Genomic DNA, 24,359 nt, shown 5'->3' on the forward strand with positions numbered 1-24,359 from the left:
AAAGAACAGATAGTTTAGATAGATATAGTGTGATGGAATAAGTCCTGAGTCTTAAGAAGTTTCTCTATGGAAAATCACCAGCTCAGAGTTTTAAGAAATTGGTGCACCTGCTGGATATTCTGGTTTGACAATGTTCTAGTTATCCAAAATTGTTCCATTAGTAAACCTGATTTTTGGAAACTCACATATTTGAACAAGAAGATGTTTAACTGACCCTCCAGTGTGGTTACGTGGCTTGTATATTGATCAATTGAAACTGGAATGACTACATTGTGTAACATGAGATCTATATATTGTGAAGGCTTGCAGCTAGAAATCATAACTTACTATGTACAGTGATGTTCACTGCATTGCTGAACTCTCCTGATCCAGACTCACACCAGAACACTCCACTAGGAAACCAGTTCATGTTGATGGTGCATGTAAATCCAGTCATTGTCCCCCAGATGGAGCAGGGTGACAGTCCATCTCTTTCTGTAAACTTCATCACTCTCCACTCAGCAGAGTTTCCTTTACAAGTCAGTGTGACAGATTCAGACCAGAAGTGTTGAACTCTGTCAGGATTCACTGAGAGAGAAGCTGCTGCTGAATCTGAAAAACAAAATACATTTTTAAAGATTTTACCTCAACATAAAATTATGTATACAATGTTTTACTTCACATGATTTTCTTCTGTTATAAAAAAAAAAAAACTAGAACATTTAAACAACTAAATGAAATGAATGCATGCCTGTTACATCCCCAGGGCAGTCTAGGGGTTTTGGGAGGGGAGCTGTAACAATAGATAAACCCAGGAAAAAATGAGGAGACAAAACCAGGAGGGTAAGGTTAAAGGTTTATTGTTTAAGGGGGATGGGAAGACATCTCAAAAGTGAAAGAAAGAGACCCTAAAAGGAAAAAAGAGGGAGAATGACAACCAAACCAGGGTTTCCAGCAGAAGAATCCTCCAACACAGGTATCACCAAGCTGCAGCACACATGCTGCCCAATTGGCCAAGAGGCCCTGAACCTCAGTTTCCCAGCTAGCTTTATACTCTGCTGATCAGGAGGCAGAGTGAAACCAGCTGGGCCTGCTTAACCCGCCGGAGCTCAGCAGCAACCTAATTGGGGGGGAACTCCCATATGCAGCCTCCACTGCATGTAACACCCCCTCCCATAAAATACAAGCCCTAAGAAAAAAAAAAAAAGATAATAATAATAATTATTCCAAATAGCACACCACCTCCATGAACTAGGTTCAACCATACACACGGGATAAGGCGTCTGCCACCACATTCTCTGAACCCTTCTTGTGCTTAATTATGAGGTTAAATCGCTGTACCATCAACGACCAGCGCATCAACCTTTGGTTGTGGTTGTATATCTGTGACAAGAACACAATGGGATTATGATCAGTAAACACAGTCACTGGAGAAGAAGAACCAACATACACCTCAAAGTGTTGTAAGGCCAACAGCATCCCAAGAGTTTCCTTTTCAATGGTGGAATAATTCATCTGGTGAGTTTTGAACTTAACGGAAAAGTAACTTACAGGATGGCACACCCTATCCTCACCATCTTGAAGTAGTACAGCACCAGCACCTTTAGCACACGCATCCACTTCCAGCTTGAATGGCTTAGTGACATCAGGAGCTGCCAGGACTGGCGCACTGCAGAGAAGAGATTTAGCTGCATGGAAAGCATCATCACACTCACTGGTCCACACAAAAGGGACTGCAGGGCTACACAAAGCTGTAAGGGGAGTAACCACAATAGAAAAGTTTTTGCAGAAACATCGGTAATAACCCACCATTCCTAGGAAACGTTTCAAGTCACGTCTTGTTAAGGGGACAGGATATGCCAATATCGCATCCACTTTAGCCTCTACTGGACGCACTTGCCCAAGGCCGACTTTCTTACCCAGGTAGGTAACCATGGCCTTTCCAAATTCACATTTTGCAAGGTTAAGCGTTAAAGATGCTTCATGTAATCTTTGAAACACAAATTTCAAGATGGAAACATGCTCATCCCAGTCATCGGAGAAGATGACCACATCATCAAGGTATACTTTGCAGTGGGGAACATCTCCCAATACCATCTGCATAAGACGTTGGAAGGTGGCAGGAGCATTTCTCATTCCAAAAGCCATGACAGTATACTGGAGGAAGTGGTCAGGGGTCACAAAGGCCGAGATATCAGAGGCTCTCAAGGTTAAAGGAACTTGCCAATAACCCTTTAACAGATCCAACTTGGTGATAAACGCAGCAGGTCCAACACTGTCAATACAGTCTTCCATGAGAGGGAGAGGAAAAGAGTCAGGCACTGTCACCGCATTCCCTTTACGGAAATCAGTACAAAATCGTAAAGTACCATCAGCCTTTTCAGTTAACAAACATGGAGAACTCCATGGACTGTGGCTGGGCTTTGCCAGTCTGTTCTCCAGCAAATAAGCAACTTCTTTTTTAATTTGTTCCCGTTTCTCTAGGGAGCAGCGATAAGCATGTTGCTTCACTGGCACTGCAGTACCCACATCAATATCATGTTCAATCACGCAAGTTCTAGATGGAACGTCACCAAACAGAGAGGGGAAACCTTGAAGCAGGGCACATATGTCATCCTGCTGAGCTGGCCCCAGATACAACAGATGAGCTTTAATGTCAGCCAGAACCTCAGAGTTCCCCAACCTTCCTGAATGCTCTTCTGGCGACCAAACCAACCCATCTTCTGACATGTCACAAGGAACACAGCAGGAGGTCAATACAGACATAGGAGGAGTTTGCTTTTCTGCCACATCCGCTCCCCGATCATAATAGGGCTTCAACATATTAATGTGACACAATCGAGTCTTCCTTCTGCGATCAGGTGTAGAAATGATGTAGTTTAAATCTGACACTTGGCTCTGAACCAGGTAGGGGCCAGAAAAACGAGCAGCCATACTAGAACCAACTATGGGTAACAACACCAACACTTTGTCACCAGGATGGAACTGTCGGTGAACTGCATGCTTGTCAAACCTCAACTTCATCTTAGTCTGTGCTGTAGCAAGAGCCTCCTTAGCCAGGGAAGTTGCTTTATGCATCTTCTCTTTACACTTCGTCACAAACTCAGCGCTGAGTTGAGAGGGAGAGCCACATTCAAATTGTTCCTTTAATACCTTCAAGGGGCCACGCAGGTCATGCCCAAAAACAAGTTCAGCTGGACTGAAACCAGTGGACTCTTGCTTGGCATCACGGATTGCAAAAAGTACGAAGGGAACACAATCATCCCAATCTCGTCCAGTTTCATGGCAGTGCCTGCTCAGCATGGATTTAAGAGTTTGATGCTACCTCTCGAGTGCACCCTGAGATTCGGGGTGATAGGCTGAGGAGACAGAATGTGTAATACCCAGTGTTTGTATTGTTTGTTTAAATACTCTGGAAAGAAAATTTGTTCCCTGATCAGTCTGCACCGTTTTTGGCAGACCAAATGTGGTAAAAAATTGTCAAAGCCTTCACAATTGCTGAAGTTGTAATCCGGCGGAGAGGGATTGCCTCAGGGAAGCGAGTAAAGAGACACATGATGGTCAGCAAAAACTGATTTCCTGATTTAGTTTTGGGCAAAGGACCTACACAGTCAAGAATAACATGTTCAAATGGCTCACCAATAGCTGGGACAGGGCGTAGTGGAGGGGGGGGAATCTGTTGATTAGGTTTACCCACCACCTGACAAGTGGCACAGCTTTGACAAAACCGAACCACATCGGTTTTTAATCCTGGCCAAAAGAAGTGTTTCAAGACCCGATCATAAGTCTTGGTGATACCCAAATGTCCAGACCATAAATGTTCATGAGCCAACTTTAGCACGTGCTCCCGATAACCAACTGGCACAACTATCTGGTGAAGCGTTTGCCAATCTTCTTCAGGCGTATCACCAAGATGCTGTACCCACTTACGCATTAATACCCCACGGTCCATAAAGAATGAGTGTCGTTTCCTCTCTGTAACGTTATCTGATTTCACAGCACATTTTACTAGTGTTGGATCAGTTGTCTGTGCTTTAATAAGCGCTTCTCGTGTAACAGGTAGTGATGCTTTAGCAGGGGACTCCTTTTCCCTACTAACTTCCACTGCTTCAACTGGCAATCCCTCATCCTCAGCTGTAACTGAGCTGAACAGTGTGTCAGAAAGGTTAATATCTTGCTCATTCTTACGTGCTTGAGCTCTAGTCACCACACTAACTGTGAATACTTCTGGCAATGTTTCTCCCAACACATCTGGCTCTAACTTAGACATGGGAGTATTCACCACTTTCAGTACTGGGTAAACTTTCCCTCCTGCTATATCATTTCCCATTATAAACTGCACACCATCAATGGGAAAACAGGGGCGCACAGCCACCGGAAAGACTCCCGAAACCAATGGGGTCTTCACATGAACGTGATGAAGAGGAGCAGGTAAATAACTCATCCCAACACCTCTCACAATGGTACCTGAATCACAAGCCGACCTTTCATCAAAAGGCAACACATTGCTCAGGATTAAGGATTGTGAACCACCGGTATCCCTCAGCACTTTTACTGGTTGCTGATCTTCAGGTTCACCTGTAAGAGACACAAAACCATCAAAGATGAAAGGTTTAAAACATTCATCAGCATGATCAGTTTTAACCAATAGCTCTCCCATTGAATGGTCATTTGCTGTTTGAATTAGCCCCACTCCTTTTGATTGTTTAGATGAAATCCCCTGTTGTTTACATTGATACAATTCACAGTCAGCGATCAGGTGTCCAGGCTTAGAACAGAAAAAACACTTCCTCTCGGCTTTCAAGCTCGATGAAGATGGAGGAGACCAAGAAGCTGATACACTGTCAACCTGAGAAGGTTGCTTATGGAAGGATAGATCACGCTTCCCGAAAGTTGACTTGTGTGTCAAAGAAAACTCATCAGCCAAAACAGCAGCCTGCTGTAAGGTGCTGGCTTTTTGTTCATTCAGGTAAATGGCAACCTTTTCAGTTACACAGTTTTTAAACTCCTCAAGCAGGATTAATTCTCGGAGGGAAACTTGATCTTTAATTTTACATGCTGCACACCATCGATCAAAGAACAACGCTTTTTCCCGTGCAAAATCAACATGGGTTTGACTCACGTTCTTTCTCAGAGTTCGAAAACGCTGCCTATAAGCCTCTGGCACCAACTCATATGCCCGCAATACCGTAGTTTTAAGTGTCTCATACGATAAGCCTTCCTCCATGGAAAGTGAAGCACAGGCTTCCTGGGCTTTACCAGTTAGTTTACACTGCACCAGTATTGCCCACACCTCTCGGGGCCAGGTTAACGCCAAGGCAATCCTTTCAAAAGCACCAAAATAACTATCAACCTCAGAATCACAGAAAACAGGTACCAGGGGAATGCTTTTGGTGATATCAAAGGCAGGAGATGCGACTACTTGAGTCTTAAAGGGAGTAACTGGACCAACCTTCAGCTCCAGCTCCCTCATCTTAATAGCTGTCTCTGCTTCAAGCTTCTTTAATTCCAGTTCTCTACGAAGCTGAAATTCCCGTTCACGATCCTCTTTTTCCAGCTGAAGGCGAGCAAGACGAACCCTCAACCGAGCCTCCATCCTTGAACCGGCGGATGATTCTTCTGAAAAAGGTTCATATTGTGGCAATGTCGCAGGTTTTTCTTCCAATCTACTAACTTTAGGAGTCACATCAGTAAAGCTAGTAATGCGACTAGGCACCTTTTCTTTCAGAACCACATGGTCGTCATCACCAGAATCCTCAACTTTCAAGCTAGAATCCTCCGATGCTTCTAGACCAGTTAAAATGCCACTACCTGTTAAACTCTTAAGTATGGTGGCATAAAGTTCTTTCTTCACTATTGCACTAGAAAATGGAATGCTATAATGCCGGGCTAGCTCAAAAAGATCTTGTTTTCTACAACGATCCAATTGACTAATGGAAGGGTCATCTACAAAACTAGCCAAGTCAAAAGATGCAATTTTTCAAAACACACTACTTAGAAACCTCTCCAAAAAAAACAAAGGTTATAAAGTGTGATGGGACAGCCAAAAATGAACAAAAGAAGAGAGATCACACAGACCAATCCGCTCATAGGACCGTCGGATCTGGCAACTCTCTCTCTACCCTACCACACCAATAACCAGCTTACCTAACAAAATAAAAGAAACAAAGCCGCGGAAAATGGGACAACTGAACCCATCACAAAACAACAACCAAAAAAAACCCAAAAACACTTCACAAGTTCAGCTCAAAAAAAAAATTTTCCGGACGTGCCCCCAAATTGTTACATCCCCAGGGCAGTCTAGGGGTTTTGGGAGGGGAGCTGTAACAATAGATAAACCCAGGAAAAAATGAGGAGACAAAACCAGGAGGGTAAGGTTAAAGGTTTATTGTTTAAGGGGGATGGGAAGACATCTCAAAAGTGAAAGAAAGAGACCCTAAAAGGAAAAAAGAGGGAGAATGACAACCAAAACCAGGGTTTCCAGCAGAAGAATCCTCCAACACAGGTATCACCAAGCTGCAGCACACATGCTGCCCAATTGGCCAAGAGGCCCTGAACCTTCTTCTTCTTCTTCTTTGTGGTTTTTATTGGCAGGTGACATCTAACGTTAAGATGTATTATCGCCATCTACTGTGCTGGAGTGTGGACCAGAGCATCTCCCCCCAATCTAAATTCTTACATATAATCCTGTTACCTTCAAAAATGCAATAACTGCTTTATTTATTTTATGTTTAATTAAAATCTTATTAAGCTTTAATGTTTCTATATCATATTTCCTAATTTCTTGTTTTAACTTCTCTCTACTTACTGTATATTTTTCGCAATGAATAATTACATGTTCTACTGTTTCCATATCCATACCACATTCACAACTACCTGTTGGATGTTTACCTATCAAACGTAGAGTTTTATTTAATCCAGTATGTCCAAGGCGCAATCTTGTCATTACTACTTGCTCTCTTCGATTTTCTCCTATTATTTCCATATTTCCTACTTTCTTTTGTATATAAAATAAATGACGACCTTTAGTACCTTCTTCCCACAATTGTTGCCATTCAGATTTAATTTTGGTCTTAATAATTGATTTTATTTCAGATTTACAATACGTTATTTCCATAATTCTACTTTGTTTCAAAGACACCTTAGCTAAATGATCTGCCATTTCATTCCCTTCTATATTTTTATGGGCTGGAATCCACATAAACCTAATCTCTACCTGAGTTTGTGTCATTCTAAATATAACGTCATAAATTTCATATACTAACTCCATACGACTTTCAGATGAAATATTTAAAATAGACATTAGTGCTGATAATGAATCTGAACATACAAGAACTTTTCTTATTTTATTTTGCTCTACCCACTGTAAGGCCATCAGTATCGCTAACATTTCCACTGTATAAACAGCTAAATGGTCAGATGTTCTTTGTTTCATAAATATATCTAGTTCAGGAATAGCATAAGCAAATCCTGTTTTATTTGAAATTAAATCTTTTGAACCATCTGTATATATGATTATGAAGGATTTATACGTATTCTTAATTCTGTCATTTACTAAACTTACCCAGTTATTATCTTTATTAACCTGCATTTTGTTATAAACTTCTAAATCAACATTCACATATGGAAACAACCAAAAAAGGTAGTTGGATAAGGCACAGCACAATATCTCTTTCCCTGTATCCCCATTTCTCTAGCGGATTTATCTGCTGCCCATGCAAAACAATCTATTTTAGCTTTTCCACTCTCCCAGCAAGGTCTCAAGATTCTTACTGCTGGATTATTCTCCTCCTTATGTCCCTGCAAACTCACCCAATAATTTAGCATAATTTGCTTATGTCTTAAATATAAAGGAATCTCTCCCATTTCAACCTGTACTGCCAAAGTTGGAGATGTCTTCAAAGCTCCACAGCATAATCTCAATGCTTGATTTTGAATTACTTCTAACTTACTAATGACTGATTTTGCAGCCTGCCTGTAGACTACACATCCATAATCCAACACTGATCTAATCAAAGCAATATATATTTTTTTTTAATTAATTTTATTTGCACCCCAATCTAACCCTGTTAAACACCTCATTATATTTATAACTTTTTTACATTTCCCTTCAATGTACTTTACATGATCACCCCATAAAAGCTTGGAATCAAACATGATTCCTAAAAAACGAAATTTATTTACTTTTTCTATTTTCCCTCCATACATTTTTAACTCAATTTCTTCAATTTTTTTCCTACTGAATACAACAGTCTTTGTTTTACTTACTGAGAATTTAACTCCCCAGTTATAACCCCAATTTTCAACAGATTTAATAGCATTCTGTATTTTCTCATACACTATTCTTACATTTTTTCCTTTTCTCCACAAAGCTCCGTCATCAGCAAATAATGACTGCATGACATCCTGATCTACTTCTGTGAAAACATCATTAATCATGATTGAAAACAATAAAGGACTGATAATACTTCCCTGTGGGGTTCCATTATCAATTTTAAATTTATTAGATCTTGTTACTCCCATCTGTACCTGTATAACTCTATTCAACAAAAAATCCTTAATCCAATTATAAGCCCTTCCTGTAATCCCCATTTTATATAATTTTATAAGCAGCCATCCTTCCATACCATGTCATATGCTTTCTCAATATCAAAAATACTGCTACTACTACTTCCCTATTAATTTGAGCTTTTCTAATATCTGACTCCAAACACACAACTGGATCCATTGTACTTCTTCCTCTTCTGAATCCACTTTGACATGAAGACAAAAGTCCTTTACTTTCAACGTAATATGTAATCCTTTCCGTTATCATTCTTTCCATAATCTTTCCTAAACATGAGGTAAGTGCAATTGGTCTATAACTAGAAGGGTTTGTTGGATCCTTTCCTGGTTTAATAATTGGCACAATAATTGCTTCCTTCCAATTAGAAGGTAATCTTCCTTCTTTCCAGATCTTATTATATAAACCTAAAAGTTTTTCCTCAGCTTGATTCCCTAGGTGTTTTAACATAATATAGCATATCTGATCTTTTCCTGGTGCTGTTAATCCTGTTCTAGATATTGCTCTCTTCATTTCTTGCATCGAAAAAGAAACATCCATGACATTACCTGGAGTTGTTCCACCTTCTAAAATAAAATCATTTGCCCTTCTTGTCTGCTCCCTCCTAAATTTCCCCTCTTCTGTTAAATTATCTGAACTATGGATCTTTGCAAATGTTCTTGCCATTACTTCATCTTTCTCTTCATTTGTTACTGCTGTTTCTTCTTCATTTTTCAGAATTGGGTATGTTCTCTCCTGTATATTTCCCCTCATTTTCTTAATCATTCCCCAAACATTAGCTATAGGAGTTGTTCTGCCTATTGAATCACAAAATTCTCTCCATTTTGTCTTCTTTGCTTAATAACTTTCTTTGCTTCTGCTTGATCTTTTTTATATTCAATTAAATTTTTAAAATTATGTGTTCTTTTCAATATTCTAAAAGCTCGATTTCTTTTCCTTATTGCTTCACTACACTCTTGTGTCCACCAAGGGACCTCTTTCTTTCTGCTCTTACCTTTACTTACAGGGATTGTTATTTTTGCTGCTTTCAATATAACTTCCCTAATCTTTCCCTCTATATTTTCTATATCTGAATTTAAATTGACTTCATCCATGAATTTCTCACATATATATTTAAATATATTCCATTTTGCCTTTTTAAATATCCATCTTTCCTGTCTTCCTACCACCCTTTTCTCTTTAGAAATAAGAATTTTACAAAAAATTGGAAAATGATCGCTACCCATTGTTGTTTCTTCCTCTATTTCCCACTCACATAATCCAGCTATATCTCTTGACACCAGAGTTAAATCTATAGATGAACACTTTCCTGTATGCACATCTATTCTTGTTCCCCTCCCATCATTCATACACACTAATTGATTATCTTCCAACAGCTGTTCTACAATCTCTCCATTTGTATCAGTTCCCTGCCCTCCCCATAAATTGCTATGGGCATTAAAATCTGCACACCAAATAACTTTATTTCTGTTTTGTCCCTGAATTTCTTTTAATTTATCTAACTCTAATCTTTTACATGGATTGTAATAATTTATTATAATAAATGAATCTGTATTTATCCAAATCTCTACAATTGCAAACTCATCTTCTTTCCCTTTCTTAACCATTCTATACGACATCCCCTCCCTAATAAAAATGGCACATCCCCCACCATTACCTTCAATCCGATCAAATCTAATGACAGAATAATTTAAGATTTTAAATTCTAATTGGGGTTTTAACCATGTTTCTTGAATACAAATAACCTCTGGAGCTTCTTCTAATTTATTAATAATATGCTTTAATTCCTGTCCATTTGCAATTAAACTTCTTGCATTCCATTGGAGAATCAAGACCATAGTGTTACTATCCTATCCATGCTGCCTCCTGACTGGCTTGAGCACTAAGATCATCCCTCACTTCCTCCCATGTTAATTCATTAATATTAAGATGATTTGCTGCTGCTTTCACAATTACTTGAATTCTTTCGGTTTTTGATTTAATTTCCATAGTTGCATTTATTACCCCTGCAATAAATGTCACTAGCTTTTTTAAATCCACATACACTTTATTTTCTTTTGTTTGATTTACCTCTGTATTCATCCTGTTTTCCACCCCAACATCTGTTCTTTGCTTTACCACTTTAACAGCCTCTGCATAGGATAGCTTGTTGCGTACTCTAATTTGTTGAACCTGCACTTCCCTCTTCATCACCTCACATCCCCCATATGCCACACTGTGGCTGCCACCACAATTACAACATTTTGGCTGCCTGCTCTTATTGCACTGTTCATATTCATGATCCTCCCCACATCGTGCACATCTTCTTTTTCCTTTACACGTATGTGCTGTATGGCCAAATTTTTGACATTTAAAGCATCTAATTGGTCGTGGAATATACTCTCTTACATTGTAGGTCAAATATCCTAAATAGACTCTCTCTGGAAGTCTTTCTTCATCAAATTCTATCAGAACACTTTCACTATTCATTTTCTCTCCATTTTAAAGGTCTGAAGCCTTCTTACATCTTTGACCCTTCCTCCTCTGAGATTTGATTTTATTTCGTCACTTGAAACCTCAATCGGGATCCCCCAAATCACTCCCTTCCTCCATTTACTTCCTTCTTGTATCACACTCACGCTTGTCACTTTGTATTTTCCTACTTCTTTCATCCTACATGCTCTGTCTTTTTGTTCTTCCGTATTACAAATTATCATTAAGTTTCCATCTCTTAGCACTTTCGCATTTGTAATGTCCCCCACTTGATTCTTCAGAATCGTGGTTAGTTTGACTGGACTGATCGTTTGCAATCCCTTTTCTTCGTTAACTCTAACAATTACTTTAAACTCCCTTATTTCTCCCTCCATTTCTTCTTCAGACTCATCCCAGTTTTTCACCACTCTTCCCCTCTTTCCCATACCTGCCTTCACTGAAGAACTTCCTCTTTTTGGACTCATTCTTTCACTACTCGATGTTTCACTGCCCCTGTCACTCTCGTTTTCTACACTATTTTCCCACTCTGATCCATTCACAACACAGCTGTGTCTACCCGCCGTAGTCTTTGTCCAAAGTTCTTTTACCAATCCACGGCTTTTCCCAACTGCATCTTGAACATTTCCTCGACGCCGATTTCCTTTAGTCCGAGATAATCTTGTTTCTTTATCCTCTTCCTCCTCTCTTTCAGTTCTTAATTTTAATTTTTTAACCATCAATCAGGGTTGCCAGATCCGACCGGTGTTTCCACCAGTCCTGCCACCGTTCTTCTCCGGCCCTGAACCTCAGTTTCCCAGCTAGCTTTATACTCTGCTGATCAGGAGGCAGAGTGAAACCAGCTGGGCCTGCTTAACCCGCCGAGGCTCAGCAGCAACCTAATTGGGGGGGAACTCCCACATGCAGCCTCCACTGCATGTAACAATGCCTAATATTTAAATTCTTTTAATAATTGCAATATCCCTTACTATTTATAGAGGCATCTATTCAACTATTCATAAATATATTAATAAGGAAGCTATTGATATATTTCTGATTTCTATACATCATAAATCAGAGGTAAATTTTATACAGAAAGACTGGAGAGACGAGAACTCAGAACCTTCACTGGTTCCTTCTTGTTGCAAAGAAACAAAGTTGTGCAGTTTGTCATTCTGTCCAATATTTTACCAATCAAGCAATCAATCTAGATATCTATCCAGAGCCTTAAGCTCATGAACTGTAGTTGTGCATATCAGAAACTGAACATCAGAATTATATACCTAAGAGAACAAACTGCAATTTTCACATAACATTTGATTAAAGTTAGACCATTGAGAGAGAAACAAACTGACCTGCAGACCAGACAAACTTTACTTCACTGTAATCAGTGTAAAACTTTGGTTCTCCTCTTCCTGCTCTGCACACAAATCCTGCTGTGAGAGTCGGTCCATTAATGATGAAGGAGTTCTGCTCAGTACCATTGGTGCTGCCAGGAAGCAGCTCATAGTTGTAGGATGGTCGATAGTTTCGCTTGGACAAATCAGGAACAGTTTTATACCAGAAGAACCTCCATCCTGCTGATTGAAGCTCCAAACCCTCACAGCTCAGAGTCACTGAGGCTCCAGGATTCGGCCATGATGGAGACACAGAGAGGACAGGCTGAGGGGGAAACGCTGGAGAGAGAGAGATCGTCATAAAAAGATATTTTGAATTAAATTTCTAGTGTTGCAGTAACACTTTCCTCTGATGGCTGAGATGATGATGAGCGCCTTGACTGAATTATGAATACATTTCATGTAACTGTTCACACCAGTCACTGATTTTTAATAACTTGTCATGTGAATGAACTTAGCATAGCAGAATATGGACAAAGATTTGTTAACATTTGTCATGGAAATGCAGCTACTCATTGTAACCTTCAGTAAAAGTTGATTATCAGTTTTTGATATGTGTGTAAATATAAACATACTTTCACACATATAGAAATATTTCATTAAATATTGATATTTGCTAGTAAAATCCCTGTAAACATAATTCATACATGGTGAACTCACAGAACACTGTTAATGTGACGACTCCCCACTTTGTGAAGGTGAAACTGTCTCTTCTTCTTCCTCTGCATCTATAATCTTCACTGCTATCAACAGTGATCATGAATCCACTGGATGTTGGAGAGTTTTTATTGGTTGGTTTCCATTCATACGTCCACTGAGATCCTCCATCATCCTGGATCTCACATCTCAGAGTGACTCTCTCTCCTCTGTAGATCTGGGCCCAATTGGGTTGTTGGATCACAGTTGGTGTAATGGGAACTGTTCACATAAGTAACAGAGAGCAGATATTTACATTCACCAAATAAAGAGACACATTCACATTATTTACCAACATCTGAAATCAAATCAGAACAAACTTCTCTGGTTTTAAGTTAGTTAGAATTAACAAAATTATTTCTATTTGCTAAATGCCAGAAAACTTAGCAAAAATATTTTTTGAAGGATTTTTTTGTAGCTTTTGACGTTCCAATCATGTCAAACAATAAAACAATGAGTTTCAGGTGTGACTTCAATTAACTCAAATGTGTCAGTAAACCTGTCAGAAGTTTGTGGAAGGAAACTAAAATGTTTTGACCGAAGTCAGAAAGTTTAAAAGACAATTATCCATAATACTGAAAAAAGGTAAATACATTTCTTAATTCAAAGATAGCTACAAAGAAAATCTCAAATGTGCTCATTATTTTGTTTTTCTCATTTGGCAAATATAAATAATTTTGGTTGTTCTATTTGACCTAAAATAAGAAAAAGTTGTTTTAACTTCAAACACTGAGAAAACAATTTTAATAACTTTTGATCCAGTGAATATCTGTCTTCAACTGTAGGTGTCTCATTGCTCTCATTATTACAAAATAAAATGATCACTGGTAGAGAAAGATAAAGCAAAACATAACAGTATTAGACATTTAACATGAACTTCCTATAAATTACTGTCATACAGTCAGAATGTTGTTCTGTACATTATATAATCACATTTGTACAGTTTTTCCATCAAACAGACACACGTTGCTGCAGTAAATCCTCCTACATCAATATTAACATAGAAATTCATGATCTGGTTTAAATATCTGACACAACATGAACAGAAACAAATTTTCTGCTTTCAGGCGTCATTAGATGGAGTTACAGATGATGATCATCAAACTGGAGTCCTAATATTTTTAACACCACTGATGAACAAAGAAACATTAAAGATGTTTCATTTCACAATAAAGACAAGTTTACCTGTTTTCTGAATAGTGACATTATTGCTGGTTCCAGTATAGAAAACTGGATTTCCTCTTCCTCCTCTGCAGCTATAAACTCCTCCCTCTGTGATGATGAAGACTCCATCTGATTCACTGATTCTGATGGACTGAGCTGTAGAAAACTCTGACTCCTGTCTGAACCAGTAAAACTTCCAGCCAACACCGATGTCCACAGAGCAGGTCAGTGTTACACTGCCCCCTGCTGGTATGATGTCATCACTTGCTGTTAGTGAGGCTTTGGGTTCATTTGCTGGTTGAAACAAGCAGAAAACAAGACAATCTTTAGAAAGTGGCTTGTTTGAGGAAACAATCTGTTCAGATCAATCAAACTTTAACTTCTGAGTCACTTATGCTGTTTGATGTTTAAAGCTTCCTGGACAAGTTATTGTTGAAAATTAGAATTTGTTCCCAATTAATTTACCTGATAAAAAAGTTTAAGAGCTAGTCTTTCAAAAAACAGTATTTGAAAGTGTGACTAGCACCGACTGAACAGCTTCCTTTACTTCCTCTGCTAAAACTACAGACAGAGAACATTTCTAAAACAACACAGAAAATCAACATCATCGTTCAAAACCTCTCCTTCTGTTCGCTGATTGGCCCGGTAGAAATTCTACCAGAGATAATCCAAGTTAATGGGAGAAAGCCCAGACAGAGAACTGAAGAGAGATTAGAACTGAGCAGAACTGCATAGGAAGGCAAAGGACAGGTTAAGATAAAATAGTCTGAAACTGTTACAAATTATTTCTGATTTACCATTTAACATGAGAACTAATGCAGATGTGAGGAGTTTTGAATCCAAAAATATTGTCTTGTGTTCTAGGATTGTGTGAATGAGGATGTTTCTGTCAGACTTACAGTTCACTGTCAGTGTAAAGTCAGAGCTCCAGCCTGTTGTCTGATCACCTTTTCTAGCCTTACACCTGTAGTTCCCACTGTCAAAATCAGAGACTCTGTCGATCCTGTATTCATTGGATGTTGGAGATTTTCTGTATTCATTGGATGTTGGAAAGTATCTGTTGGCTGGACTCCATTCATACGTCCACTGAGTTCCTTCATCATCCTGCATCTCACATCTCAGAGTGACCGTCTCTCCTCTGAATACAACAGGCCAGCTGGGATGTTGGTTCACAGTCGGCCCAGAAACTAAAATGAATAAAATTCAATCAGAAGACAGAAACTTATATTGAGCAAAAAATGGAAAATGCTTAATTCTTATGGATTATGATTAGCACCCTCATTAATTGGTGATATGCAAATAAAACATTTTGTTTTGTTTCTGACAAAGCAAGAAAAAAAAACATGTAATGTTTTAAGGTGAACCAAGAACAGAGCAAAATGAACAGTAATAAAACTGGACCAATAAACAGATCAAAGATTTTAAACAGATTTTTTTTGTTTATTTGTTTTATGTCAGAATAGAACTGAACTCACCAATTTTCTGAACGTTGCTTTTTTCTGTAAGAAAAACTGGATTTCCTCTTCCTCCTCTGCAGCTGTAAACTCCTCCCTCTGAGACGTAGATAACTCTGTACAGTTTATCATTTGATCTGAACTGATCTTCAGAATATTGTTGATTATTTCTGAACCAGTCAAACTTCCAGTCATCAGATTCGTCCACAGAGCAGGTCAGTCTTATGCTGCCCCCTGCTGGTATGATTGTTCTGTCTGCTGTCAGTTTGGCTCTGGGTTTATCTGCTGTTGGATTCAAAGCAGAAAAATCAGTCAAACCATCAGAACATGACCTGGTTCTGGTTCAGTTTTCTTGTTTATATTGTGTAGATTTGTATTCTAACTCATTGACACTGTCAGTCTGAGAGCTTCACTCCATTCTGTTTTATTATCGTCTCTTTAGTTCTGCAGCTGTAATCTCCACTGATAGCTGAAATAATCCTCCATTCATTTGGCTTTGGAGAGTTTGTATTGGTTGGTCTAAAGTTATGCTGGTTCTGATGAACCAACCCTAACCCACATTTTCTGGCATTAACAAATAGAAGCAACTTTATTCCAATAAACAAGAGAAGTTTGATCTGATTTAACTTGAGACAGTCAGGAAAACTGTGTATGTGTCTTTTTATTCAGTGTATGTAAACTTCTGCTCTCAACTGTACAGTGCAGACTTGACACTTCAGCCTTTGCAGATTCTTCAGACTTTAACAACCAGTTTCAACTCTGTATCAGTGTGAGTCAGATAAACCTGGCTGCAGGTTTATCTGACTCACTGAAAGATATCAGTGAGAACTTTATGAACTAAAATGATTAAGATGGTGACAGCAATTAAATCACTGAGCTTAATTTGATGTCTTACCACTCACTCTGCAGCTAAAGCAGTAAAATATGTGAATAAAGGCTCTGATTGAAACTTGTCCAAATTAATAGGAAACCCGGAGAGAAATACACAAGTGTAAATAAGTTGTAAATAAATGCCAGGCTGTAAAATGTTCTGATCATGACATAATAGATGAATATATGAATGTATTTATTCTACAAATAGAATAAATACATTTTACCTCCATGATAGAATGTATTTATCCATCATGGAAATAGATAAATATATTCTTATTCATCAAATATAGAACTGCTTCATGTTCTGTGTAAACTTGTACAGGACTGAAAACATAAGTCAGATAAATGTTTTGACTGACATATTTATTGTTACCATGATTCATGGTAAGAAACATAAAGAACATTTTTCTTACCTTCAGAATATCCACAGCAGAGGGACCAGAACACTGCAATGAATAAGAACTGATCATTACAAAAATCTTATTTTTTAAAAAAGGTGACTTGAAACATTTGCCTACAAACATAAAAAAAATCTTGATCTTGATTATTTTCCACTCACAGCTGATGAAAATATGACATTTAAAATGAGAATATTATATAGACCAGGGGTCGGCAACCTGCGGCTCTTTAGCGCCGCCCTAGTGTACAGTAGTACAGTACTTTCTGGACTAGAGAGCACACCTTACTATAAGCTGCACCTACATTTTATTTATTGTTTTAATAACTAAACGTACATACATAAGCCATGCCGGGCTACGAGCCTCATGGTTCAAAGTAGCGGCTTATAATCTAAACAATACGGTAATGTGGAAAGACATTTCTTGAGAAGTTGTGTTACATTAGCTGCTGCATCAAGATTAAAGTTACATTTACAAGCTCAATGTTGAGATGCTGTCTAGTGATGTCCGTAAACAAAAGTCACATTAAACACTAAAAACACAATCCTGCCATAGGCACATATATTTAGTAACAAAGTGATTGTTTTTAAAAACTGATTAGTGATTTTTGTCAGTATATATTTAGAATGACACTTAGAGATATTATTGTGTTTTGTTGCTCAAGGATGGTTGTGTGTCAAAAGAGAAGAGGAAGCTGCCATGTTTTACCATTGATCTGACTTTCTTGGCATTTGCACAGAAATCAAAGTTAAACTGTATTAATTTAATTTTATATACTTTGCATTTTCAAAAAGCTGCTGTTTTATTTATTTATTTTTTGCATGAAACTTTTTCTATTTGTCTTAATAGATGCACTCTACATATAAATTGAAAATTTATTCATTTTACACATTTCCACCACACACGCCTACTTTTTACATAGAAACTGTTCGGGTCAATTTGACCCGGCAGTCAAGTTGAAAGGTTTCTAGATTGTTTCTTTAAATCTAGAAACAAAAATTTAAAATGTCCAATTCTGTATGTTTCCTTGCAGCTATGAACCATATTTCACCACACACACACACACACACACACACACAGAAACACACCACACCACAACACACATACATGCACATGTGCACATCATTGCAGAAATATTGATTGAAATGGTTAGTATTGGAGTTAATAATCAGATAATCTGTTCCTCCAAAACATTCTGGAGGATTTTTTTGGTTTCTGACACTATTGCATGATTAAAAACTCCACGGGCCAAACAGACCCACCAACATTATTGCTGTACCCCAGAAACTAAAATAACAGGAGGGTTAAAACTTGTTTTGCCTTCACTATAAACCTTATATAAGGATTTTAATTTTTTCCGGCTCCAGACAGATTTGTTTTTTTGTTTTTGTTTGGTTTTGACACCAAAAACCAGCTTTTCACAAGTTGTTCATCTGATTTGATCTCTGCAGTTTCTCTGCTGCTGCAACAAATCATCCAGGCGACCGACTGCCATGTGACACGAACAAGATCTGATCATTTTCAAGTCTTCTTACGATTTTGAAATGTTTCACAGTTTGTTCTCGACTAACTTCATAATTATCAGAAAGAGAGTCTAAAATAGCAACGAGCTGCTTTCCCCACCCTGTACAATAATTGTATCAAAACAGTGAAGTGAAATCCAGTAATTTACTTACAAAAGAAGCCCAGTCTGCAGAGTAACGTTTCCCCCATGTTCACTTCCAGACCTGCTGCTCAGCTAATTGGAGCAGCTGCACTTTGCTCTCGCTAAAGTAGTAAAAACAAAAGAAGAAGTTGCATTTAAGGCACTAAAACTGTCATTCTCTAATGTGCCTGTGTTTCCTTCCCTTTTACTCAGCGTTCATAAAGTTTGCACAGTGATGTGACCACAGTGACGTGTTGGATTCAGATTTCCTGTCCACTGCAGCAACAGTAGAATATATTTTAGTAAACACTTTTTTAATACAAACGTCTTTGAACACAAACTCTTTCCACTGTTTGACCCTCACTAAGAGTTTAATCTAATGAGGCTCTAAAAATTACATTTGACAAAAAATTAAATAAAATAAATAAATATATATATATGACATTGCAACAAACGTCATTTACCGTTTGTGTAGATTCACAGCGGATGTTCTGATGTGGTGGAAATTTGGTTTTGACCCCCAAAGGACAGGAAACCACCAACTGAGTGGGTAATTAAACTGAAAACACGAGTAGAACAAAGTCAAGGCACCATTTAAATTTACAACAACAACATAACGTTCTATATGGAAATATGTGGTAATGCTATTTCTTTTAAATTTTATGTGTAAAAAGAGATTGCTGTGATATTTTATGACTTTTGGTTTGATGAGGATGTTAATTTAAAATGTGAACTAAATGTTGGTGATGTGATTTCTGCAAAACATCTGGATAACTGCAGATGCTTCCAGGTCTGATTCTGTACAACTGAAAACAGTGACTAAAGCCCCGCCCACATGGTAACTTTTTTCAAAACACCCACATGGAAACACTGAGAAAAATATTAAAAAATAAATAAATTCTCCACCAGGCCTGTAAATGACACATCTAGTGTGTCCAAAGTCGGTCCTGAGGGTCCGGTATCCAGCATGATTTATTTCTCTCCAAGGGTAAAAAACACCTGGATCCAATAAAGTCTCGTCAGCAGGCCTGTGCATGGCTTTGACATGCTAAAGAGTTAGCTAGATCATTTGGACCAGAGAGTTATCTGAACCTGGCAGGACGCCGGCCCTTGAGGACTGGAGCTGACCCACTATGACCTACATGAGGTCAGTGGTGAGAACCACCAGGCAACAGAGAGTCTAACAACAAACCACAAGTGGGAATCTTTTGAAGAAGTCCTAGCAGAACCACAAAAAACATGTCATCTGTTGCTTTTGTTAAATGAAGCCTTTAGGGTTAAAGGTCACAGCGGGCAAAAAACTGATAAAACATTCCAGTTGTTATCTGGACCGTTTTCCACAGCAAGGAAAAACCTGAAATTACTCCTACTGGAGCGAGGGCTTCATAATGATCCTGTGATTAGGATCAATATCCAGTTGTAACAATTTCTAATTAACGTTTTTGTTTTTAATACTCTGGCTCAGGAAATTGCAGAAAAACAAACAAATGTCAAGCAGAACAAATATAGTATTTATTCAAGGCTTGTGGAGCAAAATATTTCTCTTTAGAACCATGGAAACTTGTTCATGTACAAACATACAAGTTCATTTTTATGCATGTAGAAGCATTTTTCTAAGAACTGTCACCTTTATCACGTCAACATAGCAGCTCGGCTGTGAAAAAGTAAATAACGGGTAGAAAAAAAAAAAGTGTGAAACGCTGCCAGAGTCTTTATGCTCAGCTCAACACGGCTTGAAAGAAGTTAAAAATGAAAAGAACCAAGCAAAACATATTTCTACAGCAATGTCTTTATATAGCTTTAGAATAAATTATTGTAATTACTTCCAGATGAATGCATTGCCAGAAACCAGAACACATTTAGCTTAAAGTGTTTCATTTCCTCAATTTTGTACAGAAAAGAAAATAGAGAAGCTGTGGATTAAAAAAAGACACAGAGATGACTGAGCTTCAGAGGCCTTGTTGGTAACATTCACTGCCACTTGATGCACGATCATTTCATTCATTTATGAAAACGTACGTCTGCCTGTTCTGAGGCCAGTAGGTGATTTCAGACGTCTTTGTACCAAACTGATGCTGAAGAGAACACTTTAAAGATTATATCTCACTGGAGACTCCAGTTATTTATCATCTCTGCTACATCAGGTGTGATGACGTCACACCTGACTGAAAAACAATTAGACTATGTTCACACAGCAGGCAAACGAGACCCAAATTCACTTCTGTTTTTGCCCATTGGGACGTTTTTCACCGCGATCTGAGTGGCCCAATTCCCTCCTTTTCACCCGTATCCGAATGTTTTCAAAGGAGTCTGCAGTCTGAACGGTCGTGTTGCATTTCTTGAGTTATTTATATAAAACATGCATCATAATGCTACACCATTCTGAGCAAAACTTGTGTCACTGAAAGCATCACATGTCATTCACACCTCTCTAACCTCTGGCTCCACAAAAAGCCACTGCTGCTAGATGAGTTTTCTTTTTATTAGCTTCCTCCGTGTTGAGTGAACTTGTGACAATACTTTCTGAATAAACTGTAAAATCGATCGATACGCGTGTCAACATACAAGGCGCCATTACTTCCGTAAACGATGCGTTTCTTCTGCGAAAGCGGGTCGTAAACCGCTCACTCGGAAATGTGATTGTGAAATGTGAAAAAAAAAATCAGATATGAGCATCAAAACCTGCTGACCAAACCAGAACCCAAAAGACTAATCAGAGAGAGAATAGGGGTCAAACACCTCAAAACAAGCCGAGAAAGAAATAAGAGGCCGAGTCAGAAACAGTTCAGGTCAAATGACAAGAATGTCAGCAAACCACTGGGAGACAAGATGGCTGCAAAGTTGAGGCAGAGCAGCAGACGATGCAGCAGGGAAAACAGGTAAGCTGTATAGGCAGCAGAACAGGATAGATGATACATTCAGGGTTGGCTGGGGGGGAACAGCTCAAACTGTGACACTCAGTGAGCAAAAGAACGTTTCCATAAAACCACAAAACCACAAAGTGGACGTGCTGAAACCAGCAAATTCTTGGCCATAAATATTTGTTCTTTGTATAACATGTTCCTGATTTTTGTTGGTTTAATAAGTTCTCAGAAATCGAAAACATAACCACCAAAAGGCAAAGTACGGATCTGACCATCGGAGGCAAACATCAACGTTGAGAATACACAGACAAGTACAAGTCGACAAACAAGGAAGTAATTTGTTTGAATGTGAGGTGGACTATAAAGTCAGAATACACCTTTTAATAAGTTGCCCAATTACTATAATATCTGGAATTTCACATTTTCTTTCAGCTCTGTGCTTATTAAAAGCCATGTGTGTCTGATGGTTTGATGCTGACCAAATGTCTTTTGTGAGTTCAGAGGATGAAACTCCACATGGACTCATGACCCAGATACTCAGGACTTTTACTGTGAAATAAAAGTTTCTTCACTTCAGACTTCACGCTCAGTTTGAAGACCAGGCTGAGTAAAATCAAATGATGTTTTATCAATTTTTTTTTTTAGAAATAATACAAGTCAATAAGATTAACTGGGCCGAGTTAGAGTTCAACTTTCCATTTACCACTGGTCCCCACAAGGGGCGCTGGTGCATCTCTAGAGGAGAGGGGTGAGGTTCACCCTAAACAGATCTCAAAACTTCTGAAAGCCACATAAAAAAACTCATATTAGAACTATTGGAGGAAATCAGATTACCTGGAGAGAATCAATGATTCATGGGAGGAAACTCCATGCATTAAAATCCCAGGCTGCGATTTCAGTCCAGGTCTCCCACGTTGGGGAGCAACTGTGCTAAAACTTGTTCAGTCATTCAGCCTCAGACTGTTATCTGTGTAGTTACAAAAAAAAAGGTGTTAGCAGCACCATTCTGAGCATCAACAGGAACAAAAACCAGAGTGTGACGTTAAAAGCCTGAAATAACTGCAGCTGAACTGTAGAGCTCCTTCCGTGACAAACTGCTGCACCCTGAATGCACAAAGGAGCGTTATCGTAGATCCAAACTCTCAGAAGCTTTTAAACTTTATATCCATCACTGCTTCCAACAAGATCAATGTCTTTGCAGAAATGCTTGCATTTCTACAATCCGCTCTGTTTTTACTCATTTTAAATAACATTTCTGCACTAATTTTCTGTTGTAAATACTGTGCATGTATGTTGAACACAAGAACAGAAAGCGGTTCGGCTCAGTTGCACATCCGTTCAATCGCGAGTACAATATTTCTATTTCTAGTAAAGGCATCATATTTTTTATGTTAGTCTTTTACAGTATTTTATTATTATTACTATTGTTGTTAATCTTGTTTTTTATATATTGTTTTAACGCCTCAAGAACTTTTTGTGTGAACATTTATATCTGTTACACCTGAATGTCCCACTTTGTTGGACAATATAAACTGTTTCTATTTCTATTTCTCACATATGTGAAATAGAGCCCCCTAGTGGTTCATAATGTTACAATTCAATTAATAAAAAAAAATTTTTTAAAAATTATTTTTACTTTCAAATGTGGCACCCGAGTGGAGTACCAAATAAAAACTGCAAGGATTGTGGACAGAGTTTTAAACAGACCAATAAAATTTACAATAATTTATTTAAAAAACAGAGAATCAAAAAGAGAAGGATGTGCAGGCAGTCCTTGACAATAAGTCAATAAAAAAAGTCTATAATGTGAACTCTTAGCTGGTCAAAGGGAAAAGGGCGCTGTCCTCCACTGCTCCCAATCCCTTTCTTGGCTCGATCCAACCAATCCTCCGGTTCCTGGTGAACCTCGACAATGGTCCAACCTCCCGCTCCTCAACGGCGACCAGTCTTTCAGTCTCTTGTCCTCCGGTCCGCCTGCACCGTCCCCCCACTCCAACGCGGCCATCCCGGGTTCGTCCGCGCTCCATCCAGCCGCGTATTGTCTCCCTCTCGTCCCGCTGCTCCTACACCCGTGGTCTGTTCAGCTTTGTCTGCTTCTGGTCCCGCTGTCGATGACTTATCAAAACAACCAATCAGAAACATGCAACACGACAACCCCAAAAATATAACTCAACTAAATCTAACAAAAGTAAATAACTTCAAAATTTAACAAACAATCCAAAACAGTGATATAAGGAACATAAATTTAAACCGAAAAAGGAAAAATGAGGCCATAATTACTCACAAACATTACCTAAATGTTCACAATTGACATAATAATAAGCCTTATAGTGACCTATTAGGATAATAAGTCATTTTTTGCATACATGTAATCTATATCTGTATTTTACCATTTATTCATTGAAGCTGATCTTTTCTGGAGGATTTTGCACTGAAAGTCTTTCTTGTATTTAGAAGGATTATCTGGCGCCCTCTTGTGGTTCATATGTCTAAACTTCGCGTTGGTCTGAAATGAAGGCAACATAAAAATAAAATAAATAACAAAACAAATTATTTTAATTAAAGCCATTCATTCACAGTCTTTTTTAATGTGTTGTTATCAATGGATGGAGCAATGTATTGTTTAATTTAATGTACATTAAATTAATTGTTTAACTAATTGTAGATATTAGAAGTTATAAATATGCACATAAATGAAACGTTTGTGGGACGAATACTGCAGAAGGACAATAATTATTAAAAAATTATTTAAAAATTCCCAGAAAAATTTGATTTGATGCAACTTTCAATTTTACCATCTTTCTATCGACTGGCAATGTTTACATGCTGGAGTAAAAAACCCCTATAGAAATACTAAAGATTAATTTCAGAGTAACTG

General features: G+C 38.2%; 1 protein-coding gene across 1 annotated transcript in view; it reads right to left on the bottom strand.

Annotated features, from left to right (window-relative positions):
* The window catches only part of LOC122820622, a 68,912-nt gene extending 45,315 nt beyond the window's left edge, over positions 1 to 23,597 (bottom strand). Inside the window, exons 1-4 of the mRNA XM_044098197.1 lie at positions 22,316 to 23,597; positions 19,082 to 19,176; positions 18,649 to 18,893; positions 16,988 to 17,020 (exon numbers count right to left, since the gene is read on the bottom strand). Of these exons, the coding sequence (XP_043954132.1) occupies positions 16,988 to 17,020; positions 18,649 to 18,685 (70 nt within the window). The 5' untranslated portion in view covers positions 18,686 to 18,893; positions 19,082 to 19,176; positions 22,316 to 23,597. The remainder of the gene's footprint in view (positions 1 to 16,987; positions 17,021 to 18,648; positions 18,894 to 19,081; positions 19,177 to 22,315) is intronic.
* Between the last annotated feature and the right edge of the window lie 762 nt (positions 23,598 to 24,359).

The sequence above is a fragment of the Gambusia affinis genome, linkage group LG18 (genome assembly GCF_019740435.1).
Source record: "Gambusia affinis linkage group LG18, SWU_Gaff_1.0, whole genome shotgun sequence".
Classification (NCBI taxonomy): Eukaryota; Metazoa; Chordata; class Actinopteri; order Cyprinodontiformes; family Poeciliidae; genus Gambusia; species Gambusia affinis.